Source organism: Haliotis rubra, unplaced genomic scaffold (genome assembly GCF_003918875.1).
Source record: "Haliotis rubra isolate DU_JTF1 unplaced genomic scaffold, ASM391887v1 Scf129, whole genome shotgun sequence".
In the NCBI taxonomy this organism is placed as follows: domain Eukaryota; kingdom Metazoa; phylum Mollusca; class Gastropoda; order Lepetellida; family Haliotidae; genus Haliotis; species Haliotis rubra.
Genome location: NW_025765214.1, coordinates 1,840,652 through 1,863,339, shown reverse-complemented (window position 1 = coordinate 1,863,339; position 22,688 = coordinate 1,840,652). Strand labels below are relative to the sequence as shown.

The window sequence follows — 22,688 nt, the reverse complement described above, 5'->3', positions numbered from 1 at the left end:
ATAAACGTACAATGACACTTAATAAGCTGACTGAACAAGTACCTATCGATACATATAGCGTACAATGACACTTAATAAGCTGACTGGACAAGTACCTATCGATACATATAGCGTTCAATGACACTTAATAAGCTGACTGAACAAGTACCTATGGACTAGTACCTATCGATGACATTTAATAAGGTGGACTGGACAAGTACCCATCGGTACGATACATTAGCGTGACTGGACTGGACTGGAAAGTACCTATCGATACATTTAGCGTACAATGACACTTAATAAGCTGACTGGACGTACAATGAAAGTACCTATCGATACATTTAGCGTACAATGACACTTAATAAGCTGACTGGACAGAATTACCTATCGATACATTTAGCGTACAATGACACTTTAATAAGCTGACTGGACAATAATCCTGACACTTTTTAATAAGCTGACTGGACAAGTACCTATCGATATCGTTAGCTTACAATGACACTTAATAAGCTGACTGGACAAGTACCTATCGATACATTTAGCGTACAATGACACTTGATAAGCTGACTGGACAAGTACCTATCGATACATTTAGCTTACAATGACACTTAATAACCTGACTGGACAAGTACCTATCGATACATTTAGTGTACAATGACACTTGATAAGCTGACTGGACAAGTACCTATCGATATCTTTACTGTATGATGACTTGACAACCCGATTGGACAAGCACCTATCGATACATTTAGTGTACAATGACACTTAATAAGCTGACTGGACAAGTACATATCGATATCTTTAAGTTTTGGTGTACAATGACACGTGATCAACCACTTACAACAATCACGATTACTTGATCTTTATTCAAAGATGTTCTGTGAGTGAGTGAGTGAGTGAGTGAGTTTAGTTTTACACCGCACTTAGCACTATTCCAGCTATATAGCGGAGTTCTGTAAATAATTGAGTCTGAACCAGACAACCCAGTGATCGAAAGCATGAGAATCGATCTACGCAATTTGGATACGATGACATGTGTCAACCAAGTTAGTGAGCCTGACCACCCGATTCCGTTAGTCGCCTCTTACGACCAGCATGGGTTACTGAAGATCAATTAGTGAAATCCTAGCTGATAAAATGTGAAAAAAAGTTTGTCTTTTCTTGCATCACTGAGAGAACACGAATGTGAACAAAGTAATTTAACATCAATTTCGGTTTCGTTGAAACAGGAATTAGATGTGGTGGTTAAGAAATGTAGACTTATTATTCATCAATATTTACAAACACGTCGATCATTTTTCAACAAAAGAAAATTCATCCGGTTTAAGGGTGACGTCCGCTACACCGGGAAACAGTCATCCATTTACCTCTTTGAAAGCGGACATAGTCTACGGAGCAATGCAGTGCGAAAGGTTAGGCTGGTCGCAGACATGGTCACGTGATGGCGGTTAGAACTCTCATCACGTGACTTATGCACGCTCGCACGACACATTCACACATCCACTGCAAGTGTCAAGTGTCGACAGGCAGAAACTAATCGTAAGTGTTGTAAACGAATCTCTTTCCTGGCATTTAGATATTTTTGGACTGTTCTTTTGGATCGACAGTGTCTGTCACTGATACTGCATAACAATTTATGTCAACTGTGGAATAGTAGGACTACGTTTGTATAGTTATACAGAGTCATTTTATCTTGTATATGTGACCCGGTGAGCCACCAGTTATCTTGACATACAACATTTCTATATATACCCATACATCATGAAGCAAACTTACACATCTTTTCCCGATTACTTGTGTATATATTACTACTACCAATCTATATATGGGTATATGCCTCTACAGATGGCTAGAAGTGTTATATATAGGTACTTGATGATGATGATGATGATGATGATGATGATGATGATGATGATGATGATGATGATGATGATGATGATGACGACGATGATGATGATGACATCTACAAAGAAAGTTGTTTAAGTATGAATTTACATACATCTGTTTAAAACCCTGTCCATCCAACTACCTAAGTTAGAGTAGGACCCCAATGCATCATATGTTTTCCGTAACGGTTGACTTGCTTGTCTGTCATGTTATGTTACTAATAACTTGTCTCCAGCGTCGGTCTCTAGGCCCGAAGCCGACTGAAAACCACTCGGACGCGCAAGATTTATATGGTCTTGTTTGCTGGGAATTACTTATATTGTTTTTTGTAGCTAAAATATAGGGCCTACACATTCTGATCAGGACCCACAGCTTTTTATGGTTCTGGGTCCTTGGGGCCTGCATCTCTTCATGCTAAGGGCAAGCACTGCTTGTCTCACTTCGTCATCCCTACCCTACAGATTGGAATGTTACTCATGCTTTCAGTCACTGGATTTCCAAGTCCAGACTTGATTTCATAAAGGAATAGTTCTGCAGCGTTAAGCAACATTCACACATTCAGTCCATTTCTCTGTGTGTAGGGGCGGTGGGGTAGTCTAGTTTTTAAGGCGTTCGTTCGTCACGCCAAGACTCGGGTTCGATTCCCCATACGGGTACATTGTGTGAAGCCCATTTCTGGTGTCCCCCGCCGTGATATTGCTGGAATATTGCTAAAAGCGGCGTAAAACTAAACTCACTCACTCACTTTCTGTGTGTATTCTCCGAAGCATATACTACGCGACGCCATCTATCAGTGGGAACATCCATTCATCAATGTAGCAGTTACACACTTTATGTCGTCATCCATGCATTCAGTCGATCTCCCTCCAGTCATGAACATGGTTAGTTCGGCTCCTTTTGGAATAAAATAATTTCTTGACGCTAGAGGACTGTCAAACAACAGGGCACTGGAGGAACATGAATGTTATGTGGTCCATATCGAGTTACGATAGTTCGGGAGCAATGACGGTTCAGTACATTAATAATCCACACTGATGTGCAGATGGCTTGTCACTGTCTGTAAATGCGGGATGTCTTAATTGTATTTTATTTCACTTCATTTCATTTCACTTTATTTTATTTTATTTTATTTTACTATTTATTTTATTCTATCTCATTTTATTTTATTTTATTTTAATTTTAATTTTATTTTATTTTACTATTTATTTATTTTGTTCATTTCTTATTTTATTTTACTTTTTATTTTGAATGATTGTATTTCGTTTTCTTAGAAAAGTTTGGGTGCGTGCGTGCGTGCGTGCGTGCGTGCGTGCGTGTGTGTGTGCGTGTGTGTGTGTGTGCGTGCGTGTGTGCGTGTGTGTGTGCGTGCGTGTGTGTGTGTGTGTGTGTGTGTTGGGGAGTGTCTGTTTATTACGATGCAAGGTAAAGTTTGATCAGTCATGTTGCGTATATTATGTTTGCTGACATGCTGTCTGAGAGTCAAATCATTTAAGAGATTGGCGATAACCTTTCACTCTGCTGTGACAACTTTTCCTGGTCTCGGCAGGTCTTGACTGAATGTTTATGCTCGTATTGTGATTGCACTTCTCTTAAACTCAACATTCTTAATCAGATGCCCTATAAACTGAATCGCTATTCATCAGTGTTTAAGGCATGCCTTGGGAAATTTAGAATGTGACGTAAATTGTGAACCTTGTGATGAAGAAATTTTTGTTTTTTGTTTAAATTATAGTAACTTAAACTATATTGTATTGTAATATATGATAGAAATCTCACATTCAGATGTAATATCGGTTAAGTGTCTATTGCTATTACGTAGAATGTTTATATGATATTTGCATGACATGACAGTGAGTGAGTGGGTGAGTTAGTTAGTGAGTGAGTGAATCAGATGCGTTTAACGCCAGTTATTTCACGGTGTGCATATCAGCTTGTTTTGGGATGATTCGATGACTCAGGTTAAAGTTTATCTTTAGTGACACCCTTTGGTTTTGTAGTGGTCACATGCCAGAGATCATGATCGGAAAGAATCAAGGATCACCCTTTCCTGGCGCTGTTAAGGGGCATAACTCCGCAAAGTGATTGTGCATCCGTGCACCTTGTCTACACCATAGCTATGGGTAGAAAGGCTAGTAGTAAATACATTACGCTGTAAGGAAACGTTTACAGAACAATGTTATTGTGAAAGATCATAGTTCATAGAATTACAATTTATACTTCAATAATGATTGAGTGTTTTTTTGATCGTATTTGTAAGTGAATTTTCCTTATGAGCTACGTAACTGCTAATCGTAACTATTTAAACACAAAAACCTTTTGAAAAAACTCCAATCTACAAATAAGAGGATATAGTTACTCATCTTTTTACGACCGCTTTATGCTGTAAATAGCCGTACACGCCGCTAGTCAGTGTCACGTGACCGGTGTTGATCAAATAATGTGCGTCATATAAAATTTATTTATGTTCCTGTTGGAAATGCGATTAAATATATTCCTAAGGAATAGGTTCCCCCAGAAAAAAATACTGACCGTGTCCCCCAACCGCAGATGCATATCAGTCAGTAGTGTGAAACTTTGGGGAGAGGGGAGTTGGAGGGGGTATTCTGTGGGTGGAAGTCGTGGTTCGATTTTCCTCATAGTAATGATGTCGACTTTATTTTAGCGAAATAGCCTGCATGTGCTCATCCGCCTATTCACATAGTCATCAACTCGCCATCGACCATCCACCCAACAATCCCTTGGCTCACTCGCCTAATCATCCAAGCACTCACCTATTCATCTAATCACTCGCTTAGTCATCCAATCACACACCTATTCATCTAATCACTCGCTTAGTCATCCAATCACACACCTATTCATCTAATCACTCGCTTAGTCATCCAATCACTCACCTATTCATCTAATCACTCGCCTAATCATCCAATCACTCACCTATTCATCTAATCACTCGCTTAGTCATCCAATCACACACCTATTCATCTAATCACTCGCTTAGTCATCCAATCACTAACCTATTCATCCAATCACTCACCTATTCATCTAATCACTCACCTACTCATCCATTCACTCGCCTAATCACCCAATCACTCACCTATTCATCTAATCACTCACCTACTCATCCATTCACTCGCCTAATCACCCAATCACTCACCTATTCATCTAATCACTCGCTTAGTCATCCAAATTACTCGCTTAGTCATCCAATCACTCACCTATTCATCTAATCACTCGCCTACTCATCCATTCACTCGCCTATGCCTCCACTCCATGTTCTGTTCACCAGTAACTCACTCGCCAACAGTCATCAATCCAAACATCCATGCACACTCTCAATCAAGCAAGAACAATTCGATATCATCAAATGTTAGTAGGTTAAATACATGTGAAGTGTGGGTGCGGTGTTCCACGATGCCATATTTCATTCACTGACCCTAGAGTTGCGTACGTTTTTATAAGTCACGCTAGTAAAGTGGCATTATGTAGGTTTCCACACGACTGAAGCATGGCGCACGGCCGAACAACATAACACGCGAATTAACACGTGAGCCACGACTGAACAATGTAGTACGTGCAATAACACAGCAATTCACGATTGAACAATATAACGCGTGCTATGAAACAACAACCAACGATTGAAAAATGTTGCTTTAAGCCGCATCAGCTATTCTCTTGCACAATGGAGCTATTCTCTTGCACACGGTGGAACACATAATACATACAATAACACTACAACTCACGGTTGAACAATGTAATACATACAATAACATAGCAACTCCCGTCTGAACAATATAACACATGCAATAACATAGCAACTCTTGTCTGAACAATATAACACATGCAATAACATAGCAACTCCCGTCTGAACAATATAACACATGCAATAGCAATAATACCCGTCAACAACAATATGACTGAACAATGCAATACATGCAATAACAGCAGCAACTCCCGTCTGAACAATATAACACACTCCGTCTGAACAATAACAGGACTGAACAATATAACACATGCAATAACATAGCAACTTCCGTCTGAACAATATGCACATGCATAACATGCAATAACATAGCAACTCCCGTCTGAACAATGCAACACATGCAATAACACAGCAACTCCCGTCTGAACAATATAACACATGCAATAACACAGCAACTCCCGTCTGAACAATGCAACACATGCAATAACACAGCAACTCCAGTCTGAACAATGCAACACATGCAATAACATAGCAACTCCCGTCTGAACAATATAACACATGCAATAACACAGCAACTCCCGTCTGAACAATGCAACACATGCAATAACATAGCAACTCCCGTCTGAACAATATAACAGCAACTCCATGCAATGCAACATAGCAACTAACTCCGTCTGAACAATATAACACATGCAATAACATAGCAACTCCCGTCTGAACAATATAACACATGCAATAACATAGCAACTCCCGTCTGAACAATATAACACATGCAATAACACAGCAACTCCTGTCTGAACAATATAACACATGCAACAACACAGCAACTCATGACTGACCAATGCAACACATGCAATAACACAGCAACTCCTGTCTGAACAATATAACACATGCAACAACACAGCAACTCATGACTGACCAATGTAACACATGCAATAACACAGCAACTCAGGACTGAACAATGCAACACATGCAATACCACAACAGCTCATGACTGAACAATGCAACACATGCAATAACACAGCAACTCATGACTGAAAGATATAACACATGCAATAACACAGCAACTCAGGACTGAACGGCGTAACATAATTAAGAATGTCAGACACGACTGAACATTTAAAACATGAATTAATCGTCAGACACGACTTATCACATAACTTAATCCATCAAGACATGACTTAACAATATATAGAGAGATAGTGTTTATTTGAGTCTCACATTCCGTACATTGTCAAATAATACAAACATTTTGGTGGAGTTTAAAAGTACAGAAACCACCCGTTAGGTTATAAGAGACTATTAAAACCAATAAAAACATTATAAACATACAGTATGTACACACAAACGAACGTATACATTTTAAGTTAACTGAACAAGTACAGGTATGCATACATACATACAACAAATATACATACAAACATATAAATATACTTCTACACACATAAATACTAACATACATACATACACACAAACACATATACACACTCCCATACAAACGCACATACTACACGCGCACACATACACATACCTGCCTACCTACCTACTCACATATAACATGCACACGTACACTCACACGCATATACACATACACGCAAACATATATGCACACATACATACATACAAACATACATATAACACGCGCATACATACGCGTACCAACACACACACATGCATACAAAGACGCATACTACACGCGCGCACATACACGTACCTACATATACACACACACACACACACACATATATACACACGCACACGTGCACACACACAAACACATACGTACGTACAAACACACATACATATGTACATACAAGCACACGTACATATATAGATACATACATACATGAATTCTTAAAGGCTTCTAGTCATCTCATTGTACCATATCTTACTCAGCTTTTTAATCATATTCTTGATAGTGGTAAATTTCCATCTTGTTGGGGTAAAAGCATTATTTGTCCTGTTCATAAGTCTGGTTGTAGAAATGATACTAATAATTACAGAGGAATTTCTCTCATAGATTCTACTTGTAAAGTGTTTATGTCAATTCTTAATCGCCGCCTCCAGCGATGGTGTGAACTTCATGATATTACCAGTGAATCACAGTCTGGTTTCAGGGCTGATTATTCAACAATTGACCAATTTTTTTCATTGCAGTCGTTAATTCAAAAATATACTAGCAAAAAAAGGGGTAGATTTTATTGTCTCTTTGTAGATTTTGCCAAGGCTTTTGATACTCTAAAGCATGATGTTCTTCTAAAGTCACTTTATGAAGCCGGTATACAAGGTAAATTTCTTATGCTGTTAACTTCTATGTTTAGTTCTTTATCAGCTTCAGTCAGGACATCTAAGGATGTATCAAATAGTTTTATTGTAAAATCGGTACTCGCCAAGGCTGTGTTTTGAGCCCTCAGATTTTTATTATCTTCATAAATAAGCTATGCAGTCTTATGGAGTTGGAAGGAGGTCAAGCTATTACAGTTTCTTCTTCTATTAGCAATCTCTGCTCTCTTATGTTTGCTGGTGATGTGTCAGCAATAGCTGACACCTGTGCACAGCTGCAAAAAAGGATCAATGTACTTGGTAAATTTTGTGAGCAAACTGGTATGAGCGTGAATCTAAAGAAAACTAAGATTATTGTTTTTAGAAATGGTGGTCCCTTGCGCTCATATGAAAAGTGGTTTCATAATGGCAATGTTATTGAAACTGTATCCTTTTATAAGTACCTTGGAATTATGTTCACTCCTAAATTATCCTGGAGTAAAGCTACATCGTGCCTTGCATCACAAGCTAGTAAGGCAATATTCCCTGTTAACAATTTCCAAAGGAAACTTGGCAGCATTAATTGTACAGATTTATTTAAAATCTTTGATTGTATGATATCACCCATTCTCTGTTATGGGTCTGAAATCTGGGGCACATCCTACTGTAATGCTATTGAATCTGTCCATATTAAATTCTGTAAATATGTCTTGAAACTTGGAAAATCCACCTGTAACAATATGGTCTTGGGTGAATGTGGAAGAGTGCCATTACAGTTTAGTTATACAACCAATGCAGTGAAATACTGGTGCAGACTTCTAAACATGCCTGACTATAGATTACCAAAACAATGTTATTTTATGCTATTATCTTTAGACAGGGTAGGACGAAATTCATGGGCAACTAGAATTAAAAATATTCTTTTTCAATTTGGTTTTGGATTTGTTTGGATAAGTCAGGAAATTGGTGATCACAAAATATTTATGGAATCATTTAAACAGAGACTACATGATAATTTATTTCAATCTTGGCAATCATCTTTGGACAGTAACTGTAAATGTCTTTACTATAAGCAATTCATATCTTTGTTTAATGTTGAGAGTAACTTGATAAAAAAGGATATCCCTCAATATTTAAAAAATATATATGCCCGATTTCTGTGCTGTAATTTTAAACTAGCAGTTGAAACGGGCAGATAAACTGATGTTGCATATAATGAAAGGCATTGCCTGTTTTGTAAATTAAATGGTATCTTCGTTGTTGAAGATGAATGGCATGTGTTTATATCTGTGATGCATATTCTCATATCAGAAATAAGTACATATCAAAATATTTTAGTAAATGTCCATCAATTATTAATTTTATATCAATATTACAGAGTAAAAATGTTAATATTATCAAGGATGTATGTCTATTTTTATACTTTGTTGACAAGAAACACAAATCTAAATGAAATATATATGTGCTCTACTTATCATCAATTTATGTACATGTATTTTGGGCCGGAGGCCTGTTACTGAAATAAAATTCTGTTCTGTTCTGTTCTACATACATACATACATACATACATACATACATACATACATACATACATACATACATACATACATACATACATACATACATACATACATACATACATACATACATACATACATACATACATACATACATACATACATGTACATGAATTATAATCATACATTGTATACCCACAAACATACAGATTCAGATACCCATAACATAACGCATGAAACAAGCACGCACGTCACGACCGAGTAATGTAACACAGCCACGACTTAACATGGGGCAGGGACAGGGAGTAATGCTAAACAAAGTAATACATGTACGGCATAAACACGTAACTAATTTTTGACAATCTAACACACGATAAAACAATGTAACAGACGACCGAACAATGTAACATAGGATCGAACAATGTAACACAGGATCGAACAATGTAAGACAGGATCGAACAATGTAACACACGACCGAACAATGTAACACACGACCGAACAATGTAACACACGACCGAACAATGTAACACACGACCGAACAATGTAACACACGACCGAACAATGTAACACACGATCGAACAATGTAACACACGATCGAACAATGTAACACAGGATCGAACAATGTAACACACGACCGAACAATGTAACATAGGATCGAACAATGTAACACACGATCGAACAATGTAAGACAGGATCGAACAATGTAACACACGACCGAACAATGTAACACACGACCGAACAATGTAACACACGACCGAACAATGTAACATAGGATCGAACAATGTAACACACGACCGAACAATGTAACACACGACCGAACAATGTAACACACGACCGAACAATGTAACACACGATCGAACAATGTAACACACGACCGAACAATGTAACACACGACGGTGTAGTGTAACACTCAACCAAGCAATGTAACACCCTGCTAAGAAAGATGTGCATGATTAGTTTTAGGACACAGACTGCAAGGTAACTATTTAGCATTTTAACATAATTCGCTACAATGAAAAATATGTACATGACTTTATAGTGTGTACCTATTTACATATACCGTGGACTCCCTCTAAACTGACATCCCTCTAATCCGGTATTCCCTGTAAACCGACATATATAATTAGTCCCGACTTTGTCCCTATATAATATCATATAAGAAACTCCCTTTAATCCAACATCACTCTATTCCAAATTCGACACTCAAATCCGGTCCCAAAACATGTATTTTTTAGTGCAGATTTCTCTAAGCCGATATTGTAATTTCACAAGAGATTGCATCAGCCAACACATAATGTGTAGATGTATATTATCGACTCGTTGTCAGAGGCGACTAACGGGATCGGGTGATCAGGCTTACTGACTTGGTTGCATGTCATTGTATCGAGCTTGTGAGTGAGTGAGTGAGTTTAGTTTTACGCCGCACTCAGCAATATTCCAGCTATATGGTGGCGGTCTGTAAATAATCGAGTCTGGACCAGGCAATCCAGTGATCAACAGCATGAGCATCGATCCGCGCAATTGGGAACCGATGACATGTGTCAACCAAGTCAGCAAGCCTGACCACCCGATCCCGTTAGTCGCCTCTTACGACAAGCATAGTCGCCTTTTGTGGCAAGCATGGGTTGCTGAAGACCTATTCTACCCCGGATCTTCACGGGTCGTATTGAGCTTGTGAGAAATGATGTTCATGATGTCACTCACTGAATCGTCCGGTCCAAACTCGATTATTTACGGACAGCCGTCATATAAGGTGTAAAATTGCGGCGTGCGGCGTTAAACAACAAACATATCTAATTCAAATCAAACATATATAATACATATTAGCCAACAACGGTATTATGTATCGCTAATGATTAGAAGTTTAAAACTGAACATTAACATATAGCTGTATATATGTTTACATAAACATGCTCTTGTAGTCCATTATCCAGTGCATTATATAGCCCATGCATGGAGACGCACCCTCTCTCCATCAACATTCCGAACATTTCCACGTTCCGACTTTTACAGTTTATATTAGAAAATGCATTAACAGAAACAGGACATGCATATCGGTTAGTTATTTACTTCATACATGACATACTTGTGACGTTTTGAGAATTAATGCTAGATTGATCCCCCGTCTAGACGTTGTAATTAACCCCATGTGTGACGATAGTGACGGCTCGATATACATTAGAATAAACCAAGAGAATTTGGAAGGACATGAATCAAACTTGCTTGGACTGTGACTCTTGGTTATGTTCGTATTTCATAAAAAATAGTAATGACTCATTCAAACTGTGAATACACATCTGTTTGAACAGAACCACTTATCGCATGGTTTTACCACCTCGATCTTTGCGTTTTAAACGAAGCTCTTCGCATGATTTTGGCTACCTCCATTCCCCTGTATGGAGCTTTGAAATCTGGGTCGCTCTTCTTAACGCAGTCAGCAATGTTCACAAGTGACAAGCACACGAGCGTAAAACTTCCTTGTTACAGCTGTAAGGTTTGGTCGCATTTTCGTCGCATATAGGTAATCTAGTATTAATAAAACGTCATATGCCAAGAATGCAGTAATAATTTCCGCCCCGGTGTTACTCAGATGGGAGGGATGTTTTCGGTGTTTTGATCTCTGGTGTTGATAAAAGAAAGTTGAGACTGGGTTGTGCGTTTAACTCAAACGCCGAGTTAATTTGCACCATTCCAACCTTATGGTGATATTTAGCAGATGCATATTTGAATATCTTAACGGCAGTAAGCATTTGAATTGTGTTTTGGTGTATTTATTGTTAGAGTTATTAATTACCGATTGACCTATGACAAAGACATATTCGCGAAAATTTAGATTTGTTCAATTGAATTATCAAATTCAAGCCTTCTGCTCTGAATGAGACACGTTTGCACTGATATTGTCATAACGAATTCAAGTAGAAAGTATCAGTGCTAACCAGCAAACTATTATCCAGACCTATTTGTGCATCATTTGTATGGATCATTTGTCAAAATCATTTGTATGTATCATTTGTCAAAATGCAAATAATTTCCATAAAAAGCAGGAGCAGAATAAATATTGCAAAATCTTCTTTAAAATCCATTTTTCTGATTTAACTCCGATGAATATTACTGTTCATTGTTAACTGACTAAAGGCACAAAATATCACTGACTAGTCCATATTCTATGACAGTACTTACACAGATTAACTAAGGATTTTAACATAACATTCAATTGTTGGACAAAGTATAAGGAGAAACAGAAAAGTAGATAATGTACTGACCCTGGCATTTGACCCCTGCAACACACACACACCCCACCCCCAACCCCATTCTTCTGGATCTGACTATGAGTAGTTGTAGAATTTCTCTATACTTTCAACATTAAGCTATCCTTTAATTCCATGTCATCATTGCTGTAATAAATTCACTTTTTGGTTTTACTTAGTCAGTCCGCTCATATTGAAATATATTTATACACAAGTGTTCACTTGACACTGGATCCTCTGTTCATCAGGCTTGTGCAGCGGGAAACATTGAACTTATTGAGAATTGTTGTAGCATACATGTAGTTGACATTATCTTCCTCTGTGTGTCATATTTCAGGATGTGTGGTCACACTCCAAACAACACACAGGAAGAGGTGATGCATAGACGGAACCACAAGTATGGAACCTCTGACTCCATGGTTCACGAGTATTTCACACTCCCTAATGAAGGGTTTCCTACACTAAACATTCCTTGTTAGACTGATTGTGTGCTGGTGTATGGAGTATAATGTAACCATGGCCAGTGTGCTGTGTGTGGTGCTCTTGGGGATTCAAGTCATACAAGGTATTTATTGTGAAATTATTGTTGTTAGGCATAGAGTAATTTGTTCATTTTGTTAACACTTTCATCATATTTACATGTAAACGCCTGTAAATTATGAAGATGTAAGAATTATAATCTTGATGTCGATTGCATTTTATTTGTTACCTGACAAATTATTCAAATTTTCTTGACTGTGTTGTAGTTTCATTGTTCATTTAGTGATAATGTTGATTAATATGTATTCTTGGTGTTTGTTTCTTTGACATTTTTAAAGTTTTAAATCACTGGTCGCTTTAGTATCCACTTCAATAATATTATTAGAAATAGAAGGTTGTTTAAGCCTTGATTTACCTATGATAGTGAGTCTTATGAAGAGCCCTGCCTATCTCTAATAGGTTTCTGTTACTATGACTGCTGTTTCAGTATTGGCTGTCAGTCCATGTGAGGATACAGCTAACTGGGTGGGGTATTGTGGAGACAACGCAAGGACAATCTGCAGCTACCCTCTCAGTGCATCAAGCAATGCATACATCCACTGTAAGAAGACTTGCAAGATCTGCGAGTCAGGTAAGTCAGCCCTGGTTACCTACCATTAACACCTTTCTGGTAAAATGTTCACTATTACAATGAAAACAGGACTATGTGCAGTCGATCATGTTGAGTGATACAAAAACTAATGAGACTTAATATATTTTGACTATATGCCAATGACATTGAACTTTAGATCCTAGTATATAACAAAACATATCAAAATACAGCATTTAGCTCCCAACATCACAAAATGTATCAAAATGATACATCTTGTATTGCTGTATATTGCAGTTCAAATGTTTAGTTAATCCATAAACATGAAGAATAATCCCTCCAGTTTTCCTGCAGACTTTCAACCCTGTTTTGTTGCAAATGTCACATCACATGATGAGCAAACACTATAACCACTAGGCTACCCCACCACCCTGTCTGAAGTATACAGATATCTGTACAGTTATTGTACTTACATGTTGGAAGTAGTGAACTGATCATAGTGAGCTTGATACTAATGTATGCACAAGTTGAAAAAAGACCATGGTTAAAGTATAAGTGGAGCAATTGGCCAAATTACAATGTATGGAGACATTCTGCAGTCATGAGCAGTGAAGAAAAAGACATGAAGGTACATATGTGTTTTTTCACAAATAAATTGTGATTGTGCTGCAGGTAGTGTTAGATTATTTTATTTGTGGATGATATATGTGAATTGTCAAGTTACATTTATATATCTTGTGCGTCCCCAGACACAGCGTGTGGTGATGGCTACTATGGACCAGAGTGTAAGCCCTGTGTGTCTCGCTGTGACAACAATGGCCAGTGTGAGGACAAGAAGCCCACTGAGTGTCCACAGACCTGTCTAGATGGTAACTATGGCTTCAACTGTAGCCGGAGATGCCCCAGCAGTAACTGTGTCATGTGCAATCGCTGGTCTGGACAGTGTGAGGCGTGTAAAGATGGACTCTATGGTAGGAAATGCCTCAAGAGATGCTCAGAACATTGTATGGACAAAACTTGTGACATAGATAGTGGAGAATGTCTTGATGGATGTGAACCTATGTGGGTGGGTGATAAATGTGATGTTAAAGAAATAATCTGTGAGAACTGCGATCTTCATAGCTGTACCGATGACAAGACATGTCTGTCTGGTTGTAAAAGTACATGGTATGGCCCCAAGTGTGACCAACAGTGCACAAAGTGTAAAAAGCAAAATTGTACCAGTTCTGGTGTCTGTCAAGCTGGATGTACAAGTGGCTTCTATGGGAACACATGCACTGATAGCTGTAGTGAGTTTTGTGACAAGAAAGCGATGTAATCAGACTGGCTATTGTAACAACTGTGTGTCAGGAAGACATGGAGAAGACTGCACCTCTATCTGTAGCCCTAACTGTGAGGGTTCCTGCTACAGAAGTAGTGGTAAATGTAGGGTCTGTTCTGTTGGATGGTATGGGCCGGTTTTGTAGTAAGTCCTGCAACAACTGTCTGAATGGCTGTGAGAGAAAAGGGAAGTGTAAAGGCGGTTTGCAAGCTAGGCTGGTATGGGGACAAGTGTACCAAATCTTGCTCCAACTGTTTTAACGGTTCCTGTGAACAAGCATCAGGACACTGTGAAAGAGGCTGTAAACCAGGATATCATGGTGCTAAGTGTGACAAGCTCTGTAATACACATTGTAGGGACAGTGTATGTAACCAGACATCTGGACTCTGCAGTGACTGCTTGAGGACACATGGTATGGAACTAACTGCACCAAGGAATGTAGTTCTAACTGCAGCAACAGTCATTGTGTCATGGACTCAACTGGATCTCCTGAATGTACTGATGGGTGTGTTGATGGGAAGAAGGGATCTTACTGTCAGAAGCAATGCCCAGATCACTGCTATAACTGCACAGATGATTCCTGTATTGTGTGCGAGGAGAGTTTCCATGGCGATGATTGCAGAAAGATCTGTCCAGCTAAGTGTGAACATGGCTGTCAGAAGGACACAGGATTGTGTACATCATGTCAAGTTGGTTTTTATGGCCCCCTGTGTCAGTCGTCCTGTGGGTACAGGTGCAAGGCATTTGACTCCGGGGATCAGTTCTGTAACTTCAGTGATGGAGCTTGCTTCAATGGTTGTAGTGACACAGTATATGGGAGCAGTTGTGATCAGAATTGTAGTAATACCTGTAGAGATCAGACTTGTAACGACAAAGATGGAACCTGTACAAATGGATGTGTGGATGGCTGGAAAGGTCGAAATGCAAAACTGCATGTCCAACTAATTGCAAGTCATGTACGAAACCACCTGCACTGAATGCAAACCAAGCTGGTTTGGTGACAGATGTCGGAGAGAATGTCCAAACTGTGCAGAGGGAACTGCAAGCAAGTTACAGGAGTTTGTGTGGAAGGATGTCTACCAGGATTCCGTGGTTCCAAGTGTGATGTCAGGTGTCCCACAGACTGTAAAACCACGTGAAGGTATAGACAACTATGTGTATTGTGACCAGAATAGTGGCAGATGTCTAGATGGGTGCACAGCTGGACATTATGGTGAGATATGTTACCCGAAACTGCAGTAAAACATGTAATGGTCATATCTGTGAGCAGAACTCAGGAAGATGCAACTATGGGTGTCAGAAAGGTAGACATGGGAACTTCTGCGACCGGAACTGTAGTTTAAATTGTAGAGAATCAAATGACAGACAGTGTATTCAGGTTGATGGTTCCTGTAATTTAGGCTGTCTGAAAGGCTGGTATGGATCCCACTGCACCAAAACCTGCTCAGATGGATGTTATGAAGGAGACTGTGACCAGAGCTCAGGGCTGTGTGTGCAAGGTTGTGAGAAGGGCTTCATGGGTGGCACATGTGACACAGGTAATTATATCATACATTTGGTGTGAAAGGATTGTTCTTTTTCTTTGACAAATATAGTTTATATTCTTTTTCAGAAGAAGTCCTCCTTGGGGTACATAAAAGCATTAAAATTTCCATTTTGAAACCTACGACAGTTGTAACTATATTTTTAAAATATTTACAAAACAAAAACACATTTTTTGTCTTGTGAGACCACCCCTACAGGGCCCCTCAGGGCCCCCTACAGCCAAGAGCAGGTAACTCTAGCCGTCTGCCTCTCACCTCTCTTTTCCTGCTGTCGTTCCTTTAGGAAGATGTGTGTGTTTGTTCATTGGAAGTTTGACTTTCTGACTGCGAGATGAGTGAAAAAGATTCATGTAACAACAGGAGTTTTGTGATAGATGCAGGAGTAATTTCTCTGCAGCAGACCCGCATTCTCTTTGCGTAGACTGCTTAGGTTGTTGCGACTAGGCACAACGATGTCATTTTTGTGCTGGCTTGGATGACGACGCCTTCTCAGTATATCGACAGGTAGCATCCAGGAGGACTGCTGACCGAGATTGTCGTACACCCTCCGAGGGTCCTTCTTCTAAGAAAAGGTCTAAGCCTGATCGACGTAAGAAAACTGCAGTGCGTCGCTCTCATACTCCATCACCTAACAAAGAGTTTTGGACGATGCGTCAGACTATTACCTCAGTGAGAACTTACGCCAATTATTTCGTCCCCAGTTGTTCAGTCCCGTAACCACTGGCGATCGTTCTTCATCCAGGGTAGTCGTAATATCTACCTCTACCACACAAGGCGGTCCAGCTTCCCTAGTGACAGTCCCACAAGGCTCTAGTCTTTCGAGGGGCGTGGCTTCCAGTACGGCTTTTGGATTGGCTGGCGCTCACTCGCAAGCGCCGCTTACTGTAGGTGTGGCTCTCTCCAGCTCACTGATTTGTTCGACGTTGTCTACCAGTGCGCCGCTTGTATCCAGTGCGCCGCTTCGCTCTACTTCAGTGATGATCGTTCATGGTTTGGCGCTTGACTATCAGCCTGTGGTTTCTACAAGTTTGCCAACTTCGATCCCGTATGTTGTCCCTCTTATTTACGGGACACCAACATTTTTCAGTTCGCTGTTTCCTTTGAGCTTGGTGACTGCATCCAGTGTGTCAATCCCTCCCGGCACTTCCTATTAGTTCGACTTTTGTTACCAGAGCGCCGCATATCACCGGTTCGGCGCTTGCCTCCAGTTCACCGTTTACTGCCCCAGTTCGGCGCTTGATCCCCGTTTGGCATTTGGTCCCAGTTCGGCACTTGCATCCAGTTCAACGCTTACTGGCGGTTCAGCGCTTGATCATCATTAAACAGCTTGCTACCAGTTGGTAGCTTGCTACCAGTTCGGCGCTTACTCACAGTCAACGCTCATCTTGGCCGTTATTTCCTGGGCATCCGTCTTTGTCTACATTTCCTTATCCTCCAGGTGCAGCACTGCAATCGTCTTCTTCTGCAGCAGGGGGAGTTACCTCCACGAGAGTGATGCTTTCTACCATCTCTACTGTTGTTTTAAGCGGACCACCTACAGCAGGTTTGGGTTTGTTTCCCAGTGCGACGCTTCCTTCGACTGGTCTGCTCACATCTCTTCATCAACAGAATTTTACTATACCTGCAGGCTCCTCTTCAGCTGATAGTGGATCTGTACATCACTCTTCTTTGTCTGCTCCGGGTTCTACTCTGCCTGGAACTAGGACCAGACCTATCCTACCAGTATCCTGGGACCCGTCTACTGATAGTGCAGCATCTCACCACATGGACTTTAATGCTATTGTTCAGGCGGTGGCTTCAGCGTTGGGTCAAGAAGTTTCAGTACCTTCCTCGTCTGTGCAGCCAACTGGCCCTTTGACCGTTCCGCTTCGACCCGTGGAGGAAGTTCCTCCGTCAGCCATGCCTTCGCTTATTTTAGATGGATCCTCCTTCTCTGATGTGAGCATTGATGCTGTCGACGCGCCCCAACTGTTAGTTTGGATTGCGGATAATCTCCAGTTACCTCGCAGCAGATCTCGGGAAGACTTATTATCCAGCTTTGACATGAGACCGGGGACTTTGGCTCCATCACCTTTCCTCCTCGTCCCTGCATCACGTAACTCCCTGGACGAGGCTTCCGACAATCTTAGGAAGATATAGGATGGCTTTGCGACGCCCCGTTTCAACTTGGCGTCCTCTCATGTCCATGGCTTTTCCACCTTGATTACCTCCCCTTTGGTAGATGACGACATCACATTGCTGGCTTCTAAACAGAGGGCCTACTCTCCCTTCTTGGTGGAAGACTGCAAGTTGGCGCATCTGGACTGATCGGTTAGGAAGATTCTGGCTCCATTCAACCTTGTCCTGACGGCAACTGAAGTGGTGGCCATGTCGGTCTCTCATGCGACTTCACCTCACCAGGCATACACTTGGGCCGCGATGGTCTTACTGCAGGAATCAGTTTCAGATTATCCTGGATCAATTGGCTAACATCTTCTCCTACATCACAGCGATGCGTCGTAGGGGCCCGTTGCACTTGTCTTCATGGGAAGACAGATGAGTCAGGACAGACGTCTTTCGCCAGCCTTGGTCGGGTAGATCCCCTTTCAACAGAACCATCAGAGATGTCGCCTCCAAGGTCGGACAAGACGCTCATCTCCAAGTCTTGGTGGAACTGTTGAAATTCTAGCGAATGCAGGTTGAGGACTCGTTACATCAGCGATGACCAGCGCGCTATGTCCCAATGAATCCAGTTTTGCGTTCGGGTGTTCCTCCTTTCTTTCGGGGAAGAGGGTCTGGCAGAGGTCGTGGCAACCATCAGCGCCGATCCTTCATGTCTTCCAGACCAACCTACGCTGATGATCAGTCCTCCACACAGAGACCAGGCAAACAGTAACTTGATGATATCAGAGCGAGACTGGATCCTTCTGCCTCCAGTCATTCCTATCAAGGTATCCCAAGTAGGCGGAAGACTTGGGACTTATGCCCTCAACTGGACCATCTTGGACGACCCTTACGTACTTTCAACTCTGTCCAATGGGTATCAACTCCCGGTTGTTGGCAATCCTCCTCTCATGTTATTTCCGGATCACAGGACGTATCCCGCTCGCTTGACGGCTGTGCTGCGATCCACAATAGATGACGTTGCTACAGAAACTTGCAATCGAATCCCTGGGCTCGAACCCTGCTGACCCAGGGTTCTATTCTCCAATCGTTAGAAGGACTCCGACAAGTTGAGGCTCATCGTCAACATGAAGGTCTTCAACGAGATGTTTCTACAACCTCTGCCTCACTTTCGCATGGTGTCGGTGGCTCCCCTCAAGACTATCATCAAACCGGGGGATTACATGATCAGCCTCGACCTTCAGGATGTGTACCTCCACATCCCGATATTCCCGGATCATCGCAAGTTTCTTCGTTTCGTCTTCGAGGGCACCCATTATCAATGGCATGTCCTCCTGTTTGGAATTTTTTCGGCTCCGTGGCTGTTTACACGTTTGACGAAGTCCATCACCAGTTTTCTCCATCGCAAGGGGATATGCTTCGAAGCATATATAGACGACTGCATCCAGGCTCAAACCGACCGTGCCCTTCTACTACGTCACATGAAGTTCACGACGCAGCTACTTCACCAGTTAGGCTGGCTGGTCAATATCAAGAAGTCGGAACTAGTCCCGTCTCGCCGCCTGCAGTTAATCGGGGCGGTGTTCGACACGGAACTCAACAAACTGTTTGTACCGAAAGACCGCTTTGTCAAGATACAGCGGCTAGTTCCCCTTGCGTTGTCTCAACCCAGGACTCTTCGTCAATGGCAGGAGCTTCTGGGTCTCTTGACGTCTGCCCAAGTGTTGACTCTCAGAGGTCAACTCCAACTCCGACCGCTGCAGTTGTTTCTGGCTCCGCACATCAGGAGGGGCGACCTGCTCTCCTTGATCACGCTTCCTTTAGAACTCCATCCACATCTCCTATGGTGAATGGATGAATCGAAAGTCTGCGGTGGAATCTGTTTAAGGCCGTTCCACCTGTACGTGGACGAATCTTTACACGGGTGGGGAGTTCCTCTTCTCAATCGGCAGGTGGCAGGGCGGTGGACTCTCATAGATCGCACCTCCCACATCAACTTTCTAGAGTTCAGGGCGGTGATTCTATCCATCACTTTTTGAACAAGCACATCTACGATCGACCTCTTTCCTCGTTCGGTCAGACAATGCAGCAGTCGTGTGGCACATCAATCAGATGGGGTCGACAGGGTCTCCTCAACTCCTGCAGTGGACTCCTATGTTTTCCAGTTGGTGGACAAGCTCAACCTTGCAGTGGACAACCCTATTCCAGGAGTGGAGAATGTCATTGCGTATTTGTGTCCCGTCCACGTCGTCCCTCTCCGACAGAGTGGAAGCTATACCCACAGGTGTTCCAGACCCTCTGTTTTCTGCCGACGACTCCGACAGTCGACCTTTTTGCCACCTGCTTCAACCACCTGATGCCTATGTTCATGTCCCCAATTCCAGTTCTTCTGGCTCCGGATCACGACGCTCTCGTCATCCATTGGGACGACCTAAACACGTACGCATTTCCTCCAGTGGCCCTTCTCCCACGCATACTACTGTAACTGCGCACGACTCAGTGGATGACACTGCTTTGGTCGTGACCTACTGACCGGCAATGGGGTGGTTCGTAAATCTACAAGGAAAGGCCAAGCCCGATCCTGTACCTCTTCCAGATCGCAGCGATCTTCTGGTTCACCCACACTCCGATCACCTGCATTGGTCCCCGCTCACGCTCCATCTTCACATTTGGCGCATCTACATAAGTCGTTGACTGCCAAGGGATATTCGAAGCGAGTCGCTACGGCCATCACTACAGCGCATCGCACCTCCACTAGGTCTCTCTATGATGACAAGTGGAAGAATTTGAAGCATCCTACAGGACGAAGGGTATAGCTTCTTCCCCGTTGTCCTCACCACAGGTGGTTGCAGAGTACCTCCAACATCTTCGAACCACCAAGAAGTTGAAGGGTTCTATACTGTCCACTTCCTTGGCTGCTCTTAACACCATTATTGCACCGGCCTCGGGTGTGAAGGTATCTACGGTTCCTGAGCTCCAATCTCACCTCAGGTTGTTTAAGATTGCTGCTCAGTCCCCGAAGTTCCGTTCTCCAGCTTGGGACCTCTCCGTCGTGCTTAATCATCTTACGTCAGCGGACTACGAACCATTGGAGGTGAAGGACTTTGAACATGTCTCCTTAAGACCTCCTTTCTCATGGCTTTGGCTACTGCTGCATGCATCTCCTAGCTACACACCCTCGACATCCCCTGAATGCGTTTTGAGAGGTCAAGACATGCTAAGTTTTCCTTGGGTTGAGTTGGACTTTGTCGCCAAGAATCAACTACCTGGTCAGCCGGACCGCACGTTTCCGGTCCCGCCTCTGTCCCCTATATTGGGTCATGATGACACTGAAGACCTTTCCCTGTGCCCAGTTCGATCATGGTGTGTATACCTGGCTGCTTATAAGGACCAACGTAGGCTGCGCAAGAGACTCTTCATCCTGTTGTCTACTGCCTCAACCTCAGAAGTCTCTCGTACTACTTTGGCATTCTGGATGAGATCCACAATCCTACGTGCCTACACTTATGTAGACCTTCCTTCACCCATGACTGCGAATCCTCACGAGGCCCGGGCCTTAGCATCTACCATCGCTCTTCATTGGAACTGCTCCCTAACAGCCATCATGGAGGGATGCTTCTTGAGATCGGACACAGTCTTCGCCTCACACTATGTTAGAGATCTCTCAGTTATAGACATGGAAGGTCTGCACCAGTTCGTTTCCTGCAGCAGCTGTGACCACCTCACCTATAAAGCAACTAGGGCGTGTCTTGCACTGAAAATAAGCTATGACTCAATAGACTGTGAGAGGCCAGTCTAGGCGTGTTCGACTGTCATACATGCAGAGGTGGAGGCCAACACATGCAGGCTTACTGACCTCTACTGACCTCGAGCAATTGCTTCAGTGAAGTGTTGATTTTTCGATTACCTACATGGTTTTCGAAGCGTTCCGCTCCTAAGTCCTCTCGCCTTTGGGAGGGAGATCGGTACTGAACGTTACACAAGTCGAGAACCGGGCTATTCCCTCTTTCACCGTCTCCAGCGCGTGTCTGTGGGGGGTAGGTCCGAAGCAGGGACTGGCC

General features: G+C 42.0%; 3 protein-coding genes across 7 annotated transcripts in view; all 3 read left to right on the top strand.

Moving 5' to 3' along the window:
- The first annotated feature begins 1,437 nt into the window (after positions 1-1,437).
- LOC124266937 (multiple epidermal growth factor-like domains protein 10) lies at positions 1,438-15,162 on the top strand. 5 transcript variants are annotated; one of them, XM_046701787.1, is made up of 4 exons: positions 1,438-1,518; positions 12,928-13,155; positions 13,558-13,701; positions 14,409-15,162. In XM_046701787.1, exons 2-4 carry the CDS (start codon positions 13,089-13,091, stop codon positions 14,975-14,977), a joined length of 780 nt encoding a protein of 259 aa, XP_046557743.1. In that variant the 5' UTR covers positions 1,438-1,518; positions 12,928-13,088; the 3' UTR covers positions 14,978-15,162. The 5 variants fall into 5 exon arrangements, with proteins under 5 accessions (XP_046557743.1, XP_046557741.1, XP_046557742.1 ...); XM_046701785.1 differs by lacking the exon at positions 1,438-1,518 and adding an exon at positions 11,747-11,836; XM_046701786.1 differs by lacking the exon at positions 1,438-1,518 and adding an exon at positions 11,766-11,863.
- On the top strand, positions 15,149-15,957 carry LOC124266962 (scavenger receptor class F member 2-like). The gene is made up of 2 exons (XM_046701814.1): positions 15,149-15,392; positions 15,449-15,957. Exons 1-2 carry the CDS (start codon positions 15,149-15,151, stop codon positions 15,955-15,957), a joined length of 753 nt encoding a protein of 250 aa, XP_046557770.1.
- Positions 15,958-16,169: 212 nt separating this feature from the next.
- LOC124266961 (receptor-type tyrosine-protein phosphatase kappa-like) overlaps positions 16,170-22,688 on the top strand; it is a 38,947-nt gene continuing 32,428 nt past the window's right edge. Inside the window, exon 1 of the mRNA XM_046701813.1 lies at positions 16,170-16,518. Within this exon, the coding sequence (XP_046557769.1) occupies positions 16,170-16,518 (349 nt within the window). The remainder of the gene's footprint in view (positions 16,519-22,688) is intronic.

Bases quoted from the DNA above. Each gene is read 5' to 3' on its own strand.
- LOC124266937 (XM_046701787.1), top strand. From the start codon at position 13,089: ATGGAGTATAATGTAACCATGGCCAGTGTGCTGTGTGTGGTGCTCTTG. The intron at 13,156-13,557 runs GTATTTATTGTG...CTGCTGTTTCAG, and splicing joins GGGGATTCAAGTCATACAAG to TATTGGCTGTCAGTCCATGT. The intron at 13,702-14,408 runs GTAAGTCAGCCC...GTGCGTCCCCAG, and splicing joins TTGCAAGATCTGCGAGTCAG to ACACAGCGTGTGGTGATGGC.
- LOC124266962 (XM_046701814.1), top strand. From the start codon at position 15,149: ATGGCTGTGAGAGAAAAGGGAAGTGTAAAGGCGGTTTGCAAGCTAGGC. The intron at 15,393-15,448 runs GTATGGAACTAA...ACAGTCATTGTG, and splicing joins TGACTGCTTGAGGACACATG to TCATGGACTCAACTGGATCT.